Source organism: Polypterus senegalus, chromosome 8 (assembly GCF_016835505.1).
Source record: "Polypterus senegalus isolate Bchr_013 chromosome 8, ASM1683550v1, whole genome shotgun sequence".
Taxonomy (NCBI): domain Eukaryota; kingdom Metazoa; phylum Chordata; class Cladistia; order Polypteriformes; family Polypteridae; genus Polypterus; species Polypterus senegalus.
This window is the reverse complement of record NC_053161.1, coordinates 86,383,979-86,397,689: the sequence shown is the minus strand read 5'-3', so window position 1 is coordinate 86,397,689 and position 13,711 is coordinate 86,383,979. Positions and strand designations below refer to the sequence as shown.

The 13,711-nt window shown below is 37.3% G+C and overlaps 1 protein-coding gene across 1 annotated transcript in view; it reads right to left on the bottom strand.

Moving 5' to 3' along the window:
- The window catches only part of col7a1l (collagen type VII alpha 1-like), a 326,774-nt gene that overhangs the window by 132,431 nt on the left and 180,632 nt on the right, over nucleotides 1–13,711 (bottom strand). Inside the window, exons 14-15 of the mRNA XM_039762163.1 lie at nucleotides 4,430–4,588; nucleotides 3,463–3,582 (exon numbers count right to left, since the gene is read on the bottom strand). Coding sequence (XP_039618097.1) covers nucleotides 3,463–3,582; nucleotides 4,430–4,588 — 279 coding nt within the window. The remainder of the gene's footprint in view (nucleotides 1–3,462; nucleotides 3,583–4,429; nucleotides 4,589–13,711) is intronic.

Sequence of the window (13,711 nt, the reverse complement as noted above, 5' to 3'; positions counted from 1 at the left end):
TTGTTTTTTGCAACACTTGTGCTGGGTTCTTCATCATCTGTACGTGAAGAAGAATCTTTTCCACGTAAAAATTTATCCATATTTAAAGCGGTATAAAACTAAATATGAATCACACAAAGAACGTTAACCATACACAATTCAGCAACACAACTAATAGTAATGAATGATAACTACTGTCGCAAGACGAGTGAATGCAATGTAGCACGACTAATATGTCGGCTTGAATTGAATCTAGGTGAGGGCACGGAGTGCTCTGCCTATCAAAGCATACTACGCAGTTGTCTGGCGACTACGTAGGGCCTACGTCGTAGGCAACAGGCGCCAGGCGATGGGATTTATTATGTCAGAGAAATGACACATAAAATTATGAAAGCTTTAAAAGGCTATTTACGCAAATATTTCATTGCACATATTCTCGTTATTGTGTTTCTAAGGAGGACCGTTAAAATGTTATTTAGTTAGAAAATTGTCTTATTTGACCGTGTCACATCTGTATCGGCTCAAGGCACACCAGTGTGCCGTGGCACACCGGTTGCGGAGCACTGTATTATACAATAATTGTTTATTCCTATGTTTTCGACAACCTACAAGGTGTCATCATCAGAGGAAATTAATTTGAAATAGAGGAATCAAATGCAATATATAGCAAGTGAAAGGTGGGGTTGGAGGGGGAGTTTGTAAAGGGAGGTGGATTAATAAGATGAGGTTCAGAAGGTTTTGGTCATAAGGTCTTTTTTATTATTTTGATGTTCTACTTTTTAAGATTGCATGTGCTGGGTTCAAGTCCAAGTGTCTGTTAATGGTGTTTTCATTAGAGTGCCAGCTCTCTGACACTCTTAGTATTGGCCCTGAATTTTACTTTCACGGTATCCCAGTTAAACATGTGTCCAGTGGAACTTGTATGTGTGTAAATCAGAGACTGTGGGTCTTTCCTTCTGACGCCATTGCGATGTTCCTGTATATGTGCGATAAGTGTTTAGATGTTTGTCCCACATATACTGCTGGGCATTCATTGCATAGAATGCTGTAAACTGTTCTTTTCTTGGTCGACTTTTTCCTTTGGCACTGAAAAGGACCGTCCGATATGTGACTCATTTAATCCCTTTGTGGGTCTCTAGCTACAGACATGCAAACCGCATCACAACAAGTCATGGGATCTTTTTGAAGTGGATGCAACAGGGAAGGAAAAGACTGTTACACCATCCTTAACTAAAACCTTTAAAACAAGAGGACAAAATTACTCACTGAACAATAACGGTACTTCCAGCCCTGCAATGCTGGCTGGCTGGCTTCCACTCTAGGAACTATAAAGGAGGACATGTGACCAGGACCGGTCATCACTTCCGACCCTGATCTTTATGAGGACACTGCCTTCAAGGAGCAAGCAGTTACTCAAGAAAACTGTAATGGACTCATCCTTTTTGTTCAATTAAGGGTCTTTCTGGAGCTGAATCTGATTGACAATCAAACTGGGTGCTGATCCCAAATAACTGATTCTCTCTCACTGTACCTAGAGTTCTACCTATAAAAAATATCTTGCTAACCTAAACTTTAAATTTAAACCTCTGGCAACTGAGGTGTTCTAAAACTTTTGACCAATAGTATACAAAACATACACGTGAATGGCACAATATATCAGTGCAAGCAACTGAATATATAGTAGGAAGCATAATTTGCAATAAATCTGTAGTCACCTGTCATCTTTTGTACCCTCCCTCATCCAGGTATGTTAAAATAATTTGTAATACAGTATGTCACAAGCTATGCTGCATATGTTAAAATACAACACAGAAAATAATATTTTCAAAAGTAGTATTCCAGTTAAAGGTTATTTTTTGTGATCAAATATTTATTGAAGTTTTATACAACATTAATGAGCAACAGAAATAATAACACATACAGGTTTCACATGAAATAAACAGTCAAAAGTTAACAATTGTATTGACAGTAAAAACAATAAACATACTATCCTTCCCCACCCATCAACCCACAAAATTTTCCCACTTAAAAGGTAATAAGAAAACCACCTTTGCAAAGCTTAGAAGAGAAATGCAGCCCAGACACTAGATACCACTGAGACCGGATTTAAGAAGTAGGAAGAAGGAGAGTGACAGTAACCACCAGCCATCCGGCTCTGCAGAATTTCCACTAGGGCAGTGTTTCTCAACCACTGGGTCATGATCCACTTTTTATTTGTGAGCTATTGACAGTGGGTCGTGGGTTGCTGTTGTTGGGTGTCCTATTGCTTTGTGGCGGATCACCGAAGTAATCAACAGTACTGTGGAATTATCCCCAGCTGTATCTTGCAAACATTTAATTAAAGGGTGTCCTGCCCACGCTCTAACTTTAACACTCCACCTGCTATAGGGTCATCAGTACACTAAAGCAGATGAACCATTTGATCAATGCCACTGAGAGTTCTAGAAGGGTAAGACTGAAACAATTCAGGGATATGAATGTAATCTATCCTGGCAGAATCAAAGCAGGAATTGACTTGGATAGGGTGCCAGCCTATCTTAAGACCCTCTTACACACTTACGCTCACTGAGGTCCAATTTGCAATTGCTAATTGATCTACAATATCCAATGGGAGGAACACTGGAGGAACCGAAGAAAATGCATATACAGTAGATATGGAGAAATGTGCAAACTCAACACACAGTGACTTGGTGTAGAATTAAAACAGTAGTGGCTATAACAACTTAGAAAATTCCATTTAGAATGCAGCTCATATGATTACATGTATTTGAAGCTTTGTGATACATTATAGTGTACATGTGGCACTAGTGGTATATATTCTAATCAAGCAGCCTCTGTAGCTCACAGCAAAGTCACCAGAAACAAATTAATACCTACAGTCTTAAAACGAAAAGTGTCTGGGAACACCATCTCATGCATCTGCATTGAAACAAGTGGGTTCAATTAATGATTGACTGAATTCATCAATGAATAAATCAATGAATTCATTTCTTTCTTAAATGATGTAATGAATAACTTAATTAACTGGAATATTATTTATTTAAATGCAGTTCATTTTGATAACAGCTGAACAGATTCACATTAACATGCCAGAAAAATAAAATGAAGGCTACTTGTTACTTTCATTTTTGTCATATTTCTTTGTTTTTGTTCTTTATTTCACCTTTTTCAATTTCTTGTATTAGGAATTTGTTAGTTTTCACATATCCCTCAGGGTCAGCCATTGTACAGTGCCCCTGGAGCAATTACAGGTTAAGGGTCTTTCTCAAGGGCCTAGAACCTTTGAACCGGCAACCTGCTGGATACCAGCACAGATCCTTAGCCTTCATAGCCACCACTCCTCCCTGATCTTACATCTGGGATTAATATCAAGTGAATAGTCCAATGGTTTAATATGCATGTGAGCATCTCTGATGAAGTAAACAAATGTATGTGCTTTTTTATTAAGTTCAAAAAATTAGCATTGCCAATGTCAACACTTACCTGTTGATGGATGCCAAGATATTTTATATTCAGTTGCTCCAACAATTGCACTCCATGCTACATCAATTGAAGTGCTTGTATAAGACGTAATCTTGAAGTTGGAGACATATCCAAGAGGAGCTAAAAATAAACATTTCCATTAGAGAAACTGCCAAAAAAAATTCTTTATTCAGTTCTACAGACACCAAGTGCCATGTGTAAAATTATGCCCATCAACCTAACTCTTACATGGTATCAAGCTAATAAAATACCAAATTATAATGACATTGTGTCAATTGACCCTGTAAAGTAAGTTAATGTGAATTCTGGGAACAAAATGGCTCTTATTGTAAATAGTTATATTGCTATAAACATAGGAACCAGCAAAAACATACAAATTGTAGACAGAGGTCTATATCTACTGTATTTACTTGGAGTTAAAATTTAAAATCATAATACAATATGATGGTCAATTCTTTATAAAGTATATCAAAATTTGGAATTTTTCTTTTTATGTTATGTTTTCATTTTTTCTGTAGCTGCAATGGCCAAGGCATTGCAAATTAAGGCACAATTATAGTGATACTTTGGTTATGCAATATCTAATGATAATTATAATAATATCAATCAATCAATCAACATTTATTTATATAGCACATTTTCACACAAAAAATGTAGCTCAAAGTGCTTTACAAAATGAATAGAAAAATAGAAGACACAATAAAAAATAAACATAAGTCAACATTAATTAACATAGAATAAGTAAGGTCCGATGGCCAGGGTGGACAGAAAAACAAAAAAACTCCAAAAGCTGGAGAAAAAAAAAATAAAATCTGTAGGGGTTCCAGACCACGAGACCGCCCAGTCCCCTCTGGGCAATCTACCTAACATAAATCAAACAGTCCTCTGTAATAATAATAATAATAATAACAATAATAATAATAATAATAGCAAAATTATATTAATGACAGGAAAATATTTTACTTACATGTTCTAGCTGTTGCTGTGATTCCAGGTCCAACAATAGATCCAAACAACACATACAAGGAAAGGACATACTCAGTGTCATACACAAGATTGCGCAGGTTATAGTTTGTGGTGGAGCTATTGAGAGCTAGCTGTCGTGGGCGATCTTTACCAGCAAACTCTTGAAAAGAAAAACAGAAAGATGGAGAATATAGCATTGTAGAAAATTAATATGATGTTTCATTATAGTCACCAATGTAGTAAGATCACTAAATTGGTAGTCACTACTATGCATGTTAACTAGCACATACAAGTAGGAATTTTACCATACTATGCATTTGACAATAAGGACCCTATTTTAATTATCTTGGAGACAACTTTTCAAATGAAACTATTACCCGGTGGCTCAGAAGCTGCCACAGAGGAAGACAAGCAGTGAGGTGATGGCTGAATTTCACAAAAGTGTTTTTCTTTTTGCTTTTTTTCCATCTTAAAATAACAAGAATGTAGTCTTTTGCAGTTTGTTTGCAATCTGAAGACATGAATCAATTCTCAGTAACACTCTTGACTTGAAAAATGAATATATTTGATAAGTTTTAAAACTTTTGTTTTTACATTTGGACACCAGTCCAGTTCACTTCCATTTTAAAACGCATCAACAGGCTAGGTATGTTTTTAAATCTATAAAATATGTTTCAGCATTTACTTATATGGCAAATTAATATATACAATGATAGTAAGGAAATAACTTTGACTTTGACAAACACTGAAGTTCATCTCTTAATCTCTCTCTACACATGATATTCTATATGGTGTTCCACAAGGCTCTATCCTGGGTCCGCTGCTCTTCTCAATCTACATGCTTCCGTTAGGTTAGATTATCTCAGGTTACAACGTGAGTTACCACAGCTATGCTGATGACACACAGCTGTACTTATCAATAGCACCTGATGACACACAGCTGTACTTATCAATAGCACCTGATGACTCCGACTCTCTCGATTCACTAACACAATGTCTTACTGGTATTTCTGAATGGATGAATAGTAATTTTCTCAAACTAAATAAAGAGAAAACTGAAATTTTAGTAATTGGCAATAATGGATACAATGAGGTTATCAGAAATAAACTTGATGCATTAGGATTAAAAGTTAAGACGGAAGTAAAAAACTTAGGGGTAACTGTTGACTGTAATCTGAATTTTAAATCGCATATTCATCAGACCACTAGGACAGCATTTTTTCACTTAAGAAACATAGCAAAAGTTAGACCTCTTATATCATTGAAAGATGCTGAGAAATGAATTCACGCTTTTGTTTTCAGTAGACTAGATTACTGTAACGCACTCCTCTCAGGACTACCCAAAAAAGACATAAATCACTTGCAACGAGTGCAGAATGCAGCTGCTAGAATCCAAACTAGGGAAAGAAAATCCGAGCACATCTCTCCAGTTTTGATGTCACTACACTGGTTACCTGTGTCATTGAGGATTGACTTTAAAATACTGCTTATGGTTTATAAAGCCTTAAATAATCTCGCCCCATCTTATATATCAGAATGTCTGACACCTTATATTCCAAATCGTAACCTTAGATCCTCAAATGAGTGTCTCCTTAGAATTCCAAAAGCTAAACTTAAAAGAAGTGGTGAAGTGGCCTTCTGCTGTTATGCACTTAAAATCTGGAATAGCCTGCCAATAGGAATTTGCCAAGCTAATACAGTAGAGCACTTTAAAAAACTGCTGAAAACACATTACTTTAACATGGCCTTCTCATAACTTCACTTTAACTTAATACTGATACTCTGTATGTTCAATTCATCATAATAACTATTCATAGTGGCTCTAAAATCTGTACTGACCCCTACTCTCTCTCCTGTTTCTTTTCCCGGTTTCTTTGTGGTGGCGGCCTGCGCCACCACCTACTCAAAGCATCATGATGCTCCAACATTGATGGACTGAAAGCCAGAAGTCTACGTGACCATCATCATCAAGTCCTTACATGAGAACCCTAAATACAAAGAGGACTGTTTCATTTATGTTAGGTAGATTGCCCAGAGGGGACTGGGCGGTCTCTTGGTCTGGAATCCCTGCAGATTTTATTTTTTTTTCTCCAGCAGTCTGGAGTTTTGTTTTTTTTTTCTGTCCACCCTGGCCATCGGACCTTACTGATTCTATGTTAATTCATGTTGACTTATTTTTAGTTTTTATTGTGTCTTCTATTTTTCTATTCTTCATTTTGTAAAGCACTTTGAGCTACATTTTTTTGTATGAAAATGTGCTATATAAATAAATGCTGCTGTTGTTGTTGTTTTCTTCTTCAATTTATCCTCATAGGTCATACCTCAGTCCTAGAGTCACCCTAGTCATTCTTCTCTGGACTTTCTCTAGTGCTGTGATGTCTTATTTGTAATATGGAGACCAAAACTTTACACAGTACTCACTAGTGAGGAAGCATAACCACCCTTGACATTTACTCTATATTAGCTAACATCCTATTAACCTTCATAATCGTTTCTGCAATTTAACATTTTTGTGTAATATATTACTTTTACTTACACTAAAGTTCATCTGCCACAAATCCCCCCAAGCTTGTATAATGTCAAATCAGCAGATTATGCATTATCTGCTTTTCCAACTAGTTTAGTATCATCTTCAGACATATCCAGCTTATCATTTATATTTTTACTCAGATAGTTTATACAAATAAAACAGCAGCAGGCCAAGGACCATTCTCTGATAGACTCCACTTTTTCTTTTACCTAATTCTGAAAGAAATCCTCTCACCATTACCATTTGTTCCCAGTATTTAAGCCAATTCTCTGCTCATCTGTGCATAGTGCCTTGAATTCTCACTTTTAAATTGAATGATAGCCACCAAAATTAAGATAATATCACTTGTACGTCACTCATGTTTTGTTGATTATTCATACAATTTCTGCATATAAGTGAAATGCGAGCTACCCTGTATAATTCCATGTTTGACTCTCAATTTCACAAATACAACTTTTCTTGCTGTGTGATGTTCATTATTTTCCTTAATAATTGCTTTGAGTAATTGATGCATAATAAGTTTACTGGCCTATAGTTACTTTGATCAGACCAACCCCACTTTACATATAATGGGACAATACTTTTTGGCTTCCAGCCCATAAGAAGTGCCCGTGTATGCATTGATTTTCAAAAATAAATAAATAAATGCCAAGGGTTTACAGATGCACTCAATGTTATCTGGTCCTGGTGATCTGTTAAATTTTAGCCCTTTTAATCTAAGCAGCATTTCTATCTCTACTATTTTCAATGTACCTCCTTAGTAGTTCCTGTTACATTAGGGAGTTCTGTAAACTTGTAAACACATGCAAAAATAAAGCATTTGCTATTTCACTCTCTCTATATTTTAATTCACAGTTACCATATTCCCTCCTCCTCCTCCATGACTATCCCTTTACTACTTTCTCCTTTTTACCAATATTTCTTGCTGTCATTTAGCTTTTCTAATATCTTTTTCAACTGTTGCTTTTAGGCTCTTAGAAGCCATACATTTTTTGCAGAAGTTTTCTATGTAAAACTACAACAATAATTTGACATTTTCTTAATTATGATAAACTCCCAGGCACAAGAAGATTTCTCCAGCCATGTATGAGACAATGTTCCTTTTTCACCAGTATCTACTGTAATGTTATTACTATTGTGCCCTTTGCTATCTGACTTAATAAAAGAAAGGATTTGAACAAATACTATATCTCTCTATGCTGATATCATGGCACTCTTTATCACAGATCTGAACTCATCATTGCCACTAGAAATAACTTTGATGGACAAAACGTTTGGAATCTCTGAGTTCAAAAGTAATTTGAAAAAGTGTGTATTTCTGTCAGTAAACTGTCTTAAATGTGAAACTAAACTAGATCAGTTTCATTGATTGTCTTAACACTAGAATTACCAAAAAACTCGTAGATCCGTCCCACCTTAAATCGCTTCTTAAAACTGTTCTCACCTCTGCCAGCCTCCTTTGTCCTGTAAATGTGCCGATAAAAGCAAACTGCAAGCAGCCGGCTATTCCATCCCCGACCGACTTAGAACGTGCACGAACTTCTCCCAGCTCATGCCTCGATTATCTGGGAGTGAAGTGGAGTTTTAGAGTGAAAATAATAGATTGTTATTTGGAACACACGCATTTCATGTGTGTTCCATTTCTACAGTAATCTGTGTAAACACAATGTTAAAACAGAAACTTTTTCATATTTTAGTAATAACTGTTACAAAATGTAGGCATAGAGGGCGGCACGGTGGCACAGTGGCACAGTGGTAGCGCTGCTGCCTCGCAGTTAGGAGACCCGGGTTCACTTCCCAGGTCCTCCCTGCGTGGAGTTTCTGCATGTTCTCCCCGTGTCTGCGTGGGTTTCCTCCCACAATCCAAAGACATGCAGGTTAGGTGGATTGGCGATCCTAAATTGGCCCTAGTGTGTGCTTGGTGTGTGGGTGTGTTTGTGTGTGTCCTGCGGTGGGTTGGCACCCTGCCCAGGATTGGTTCCTGCCTTGTGCCCTGTGTTGGCTGGGATTGGCTCCAGCAGACGCCTGTGACCCTGTATTCGGATTCAGCGGGTTGGATGAAAATGTAGGCATAAACTATAAAATGTGTGAAGCCTGAAGGCCAAAGATCAAATAAACACTTTCAAAAAAGGTTCAAGAATTTTACAACAGTTTCTGTGGCATACTGGTAAGATTTCATCACTTGGAGTGCAGCAGATTTGGTGTGCTTTAAGAAATCCGAGTTCGATTCCCCGCTGGGGAGCAAATTTATTTATTTTTAACCTTTGCCGATCTGCCTGCCTGAACTCCCTGTCTATCTATATAGTAATAACAGTAATTTTATTATTATATAGGAGCTTCCCTGTCTGCCTATCATATAGTGCCTTTCCTTCCTATCTATCTATATATCTATCCCCTTAGCTGTTTTTTATATATCTATTATACAGTGCCTTCCCTGTTTATTTATATATCTAGTGCCTTCTCTGCCTGTCTGATTGCATATAGCGCTGAACTTACTGCTCTGTACTATTCTGTCCTCTGCATGTCCTGAAGTACAAAAGAAACACCACCATACAGCAACATGTGCGAACTGGCAAGATCGGGGAAAAAACACGCAGTCACTGATTACAAACCGCAAGATGAATGAAAGAGACAATATATGTAAAAACATCATCGCACTAATGCAATATTATTTGAAAACGAACAGCGTCAAATCAGGTTTGAATATGCGCCCGATCTGACGCGGTTTGTTTTCAAATAATATTGCATGTACTGTGCATTGAAACTGCTGCACTGAATAAGCTGACGCCTTCTGTAGCAGCGTCAGCTTGTATTTAAACCCGATCTGATGCTGTTCGTTTTCAAATAATATTGCATGTATTGTACTATTTTAGAATAAAAACATACATTTGATTTCAGTCAGTCTATAAGAGCCAGTGTAAATGCATGATAATTGTAAAGGTTAGCTTTTTTTTTTTAAATTCAGTTCCATTTTCTCAGTCACGTTCACAATCCCCCCCCTCCCCATCTGACACTGCTGTTTTCACATAAAGACGCGCTATAGCGCAAATGTGATTTATTTGGAGACGCGCTATAGCTCGAATGTTATTTATATAGGGAAGAAAGTACAGTGTCAGGTGCTCATTCAGTGTAATAGGAACCATAGCACAGAGAGATGTGTACACTGCAACAAATACACATGTCGTAAATGTAGGAAGGGTGTGTGGGAATTGTTAATATTTGAATGTGATGATTTTATATAGCACGGATCGGAAATCAGCAGTTCTTAGCATTGCCCCACGCAAGCTGTCGTATCAACCACCTACTGTAACTTGCTTTATTTTTTCTTCACTTATAGTCTAGAATAAAAGTGCACTTGTTTTGTTATACTTGTACACCAACATATGTTCCTGTGTTTGAGCGACACGGGCATGCTCAAAAAATAGATGTTTAATGCCACGAAAAGTGCACGCAGGCACTTCAGTTCGCAAGCATTGGTACGAGAATGCAGTCACAAGTACGCTGCAGAGCTATAGCGCATCTTTATGTGAAAACAGCAGTGTCCGGGGGGTAGGGAAGGATCCTGAACACGACTGAGAGAATGAAAAGTGAGTAAAAAAAAAAAAACTAACCTTTACAACTATCATAAATTACACTGGCTGTTACACACTGAAATCAAATGTATGTTTTTATTCTAAAATAGTAAGAATAAGAGCAGTTTACTTCTCAAAAGTGAGTCGTGCAGGATCAAACTCATGACCTTTTCATTACTAGTCAGCGGGTGATACCATTACGCTACCACGGCAGTTAAAGTAAGTAGGTGTCAATGTCGTATGCTAAGGTGGCTTTTTTCTGCAGTCAGAGGTGTGACCAGGACATCATGTGTGGGTGGGCATTTGGCTTGTCTGGGGGGGGCAAAAAATATTCATCCATCCATCCATCCCCATTTTTGTAGGGGGGTCAAATAATAATAATAATAATAACATAGTTTTATATGGAACTTGTATTATTATTTTTTGTGAACAAATATAGAACTACATCTACAAGGTAAATATCAATAAAGTCAAATGTATACAATATATGAGAGCAAGAACAGAAACATGGCTCATTGTAGTCATTAGGGAGGCTATAGGATATCAGTTTCCAGTGTTTAACCTGGATATTATCTACAGGACCAATCTGCGGTTACTCTTGGCAAATTCTGAAATAAATTCATTCATGTCTAGATTTTCTGTGATGTTTTTCTGATGTGCCAGAATGACTAAATTTCTCTTCCTTGAATGCAGCATTGTTCGGCGGAGTGGAGTGAGAATGCGGTTCAAAGTAGAGAAGGAGCTTTCACATGCAGCTGAAGAGACACCAATGATGAGTGCTGTGACATATAGCAAATACAACTTGGGAAGGCCTCTTTGTACTGCTGAATGCATTTGCATGCTTCAGAGAGATTAGCATCAGCTGGCAGTTTATTGATCAACATTGGTTTTGCCACAGCAATTTCATTTTGCAAGCTCATGCTGTTTTGTTCTGTGCCTGCAAGTGCCTGAAGTGGTTTCAGGAGAGAATGATCAAGAAATAATTCTGATTTTGGCAGGAGAAGTGATGTGGCCCTTAATAATTTAACATTTCTCTGAGAGAATCTTGTCTCCATTTCCATAATAGCTCTATCAAGAATGCTAAATATAGCCCTTTTAAAAGTCTGATTAGGAGCAATTTCTTCATCAGAGTCACCATGCCCAAGCGTAGACATGACAATACTGTCATCAAGCAGTGAATTAACTTTCCGTTTCCTTTTGAGCGAATTGGTAGGCCTACTTTCACACTGAGGGAAATGCTCCTCCCAGAATGAGTCGCATCTCATCTCCTTCAGTGTGGCCAGTGAAGCTGTCACCACCTCCACAGCAGTGCACAAATCCACTGCATGTGCCTGTAGAATTGCATTGGCTGGTTTCAGCACACCAAGCACATGAAGGAGGAATTTTCCTGTATTGAAGAAATTCTGTTTTTTTAATTGGGTCAAAATACCACATGCCTCTATGCAAATGTCAAAAGGGGCAGTGTCAGCCTCTGCTACCTCTGACAGAAGCCCTTTATAGCTTCCTCATTGTTGACTACGTACATTGAATAAATTTATATCAGATTTAGCATGGGTGGCATCCTAACAGTGCTCCAACATCACTAATGTCAGGATTCCATTAGCTCTTTGCTTATTTGTGTTGCAGATTCCAGAATAAACTTTAGTCACAGTCTAACAATTACAGCTCAGTTTGTTTATTGGCAGGAGATACAGTTATGAACTGCAAAATTACTGACAACCACAACCCTTTTCTAGGTAAACATGGAATTGCCCGTGAATGCTCCACCAGTGTTTGCTGATACTAAACATATAATAACTTGCAAAGTTATGACCTTAAAACTTGCACATATTAGTTGGCTGCTGTCTTTTCTGATATATTTAAACTTTCCTTTCTCCAGTCCATTGTTCCTCCCTGCTTTAAGAAAATCACAATTATATTAGTGTCTCAGAAATACAGGGTCGCTATCCTCAATGATTATGAATCAGTATCAGTTACATCAGTCATAATGAAGTGCTTTTAAAGGCTGTTAATGGCACACATTAAGTCTAGTATCCCTGCTAAGTGAGACTCATTTACATTTACTTATTGCCGTAACAGATCCACAAAGGATACCATTTTTCTTGTTTTACAGACTGCTTTGTCTCACTTACACAATAAAATACTAATGTCAAATTACTTTTCATAGAATACAGCTAAACATACAACAGTACAACTTCCTCATAATATGCATCTCTACTATCATAAGAGAAAAAGGAAAAATAATGAATAAATGCCAGAGAGAAGAGCTAACTGTTCAGTTGGGTATTAGCATAGGCAAAGCACAGCTGCCTTTTAAAACATAAACTTCACTGCTACATAATGAAGCAGGCAAATAGAGATCAGGAGATGGATCATAAAAAGGCATCAAAAACAGACAATCAAGATAACCAGGCACAGTTACCAAAAATGCTAGGCAAAACTCATAGCCAAAAAAATTGTGTTAGAATTTTTAAACTGAAGATCATTACAACAGTCAAACATGTTTGAAACTACTTAATCGTGCTGATGACATCATGTGACTTGACTTCCTGAGTGCATTGCCTAACAGCTGGCACCATATCCTTGTAACAGCTATTGAAAATGGTGGCAACCGCACATAAACCATATGTTGTTGTGGTAAAATAAACACATAACAATAATAATTACTGACACATGCTGTCTTAAACCTTACAACTTGTCAAATGACCTTGAAACAATATTTATACAGAGCAAAAAAAAACAGGGATCTTTCATGGACACCTAATACCACAGAACTGCTGAAGAAGGCACACCAACGGCTGTTTTTCTTAAGAATATTGAAGAAAGCTGGCCTCCTTCGACAGGTGCTGCTGACCTACTACTGTTGCAGAGTATTTTAACCTACTTTATTTGTGTGTGGTATCTCAGCTGCACAGCTGCTAAACTACTGCAGGTTGTGTCGAGAGAACAGAGGAAAGTTCTGGATCAGCTTCTAGCCCTGGAGGACATCAATAGCAAACGTTGCCACAGGAAAGCCACCAAGATCTGCATGGATTGCACTCACCCATGTCACAATGTATTCTGGCAAACATTGTACCTATGTTTTCATATTTTATATCTGTATTGTTTTATTGTGCTATTTTTGTAATTTTATGTTGAGAATATTGTTATTTTGTGGAAGAGTTGCATACTGAATCTCATT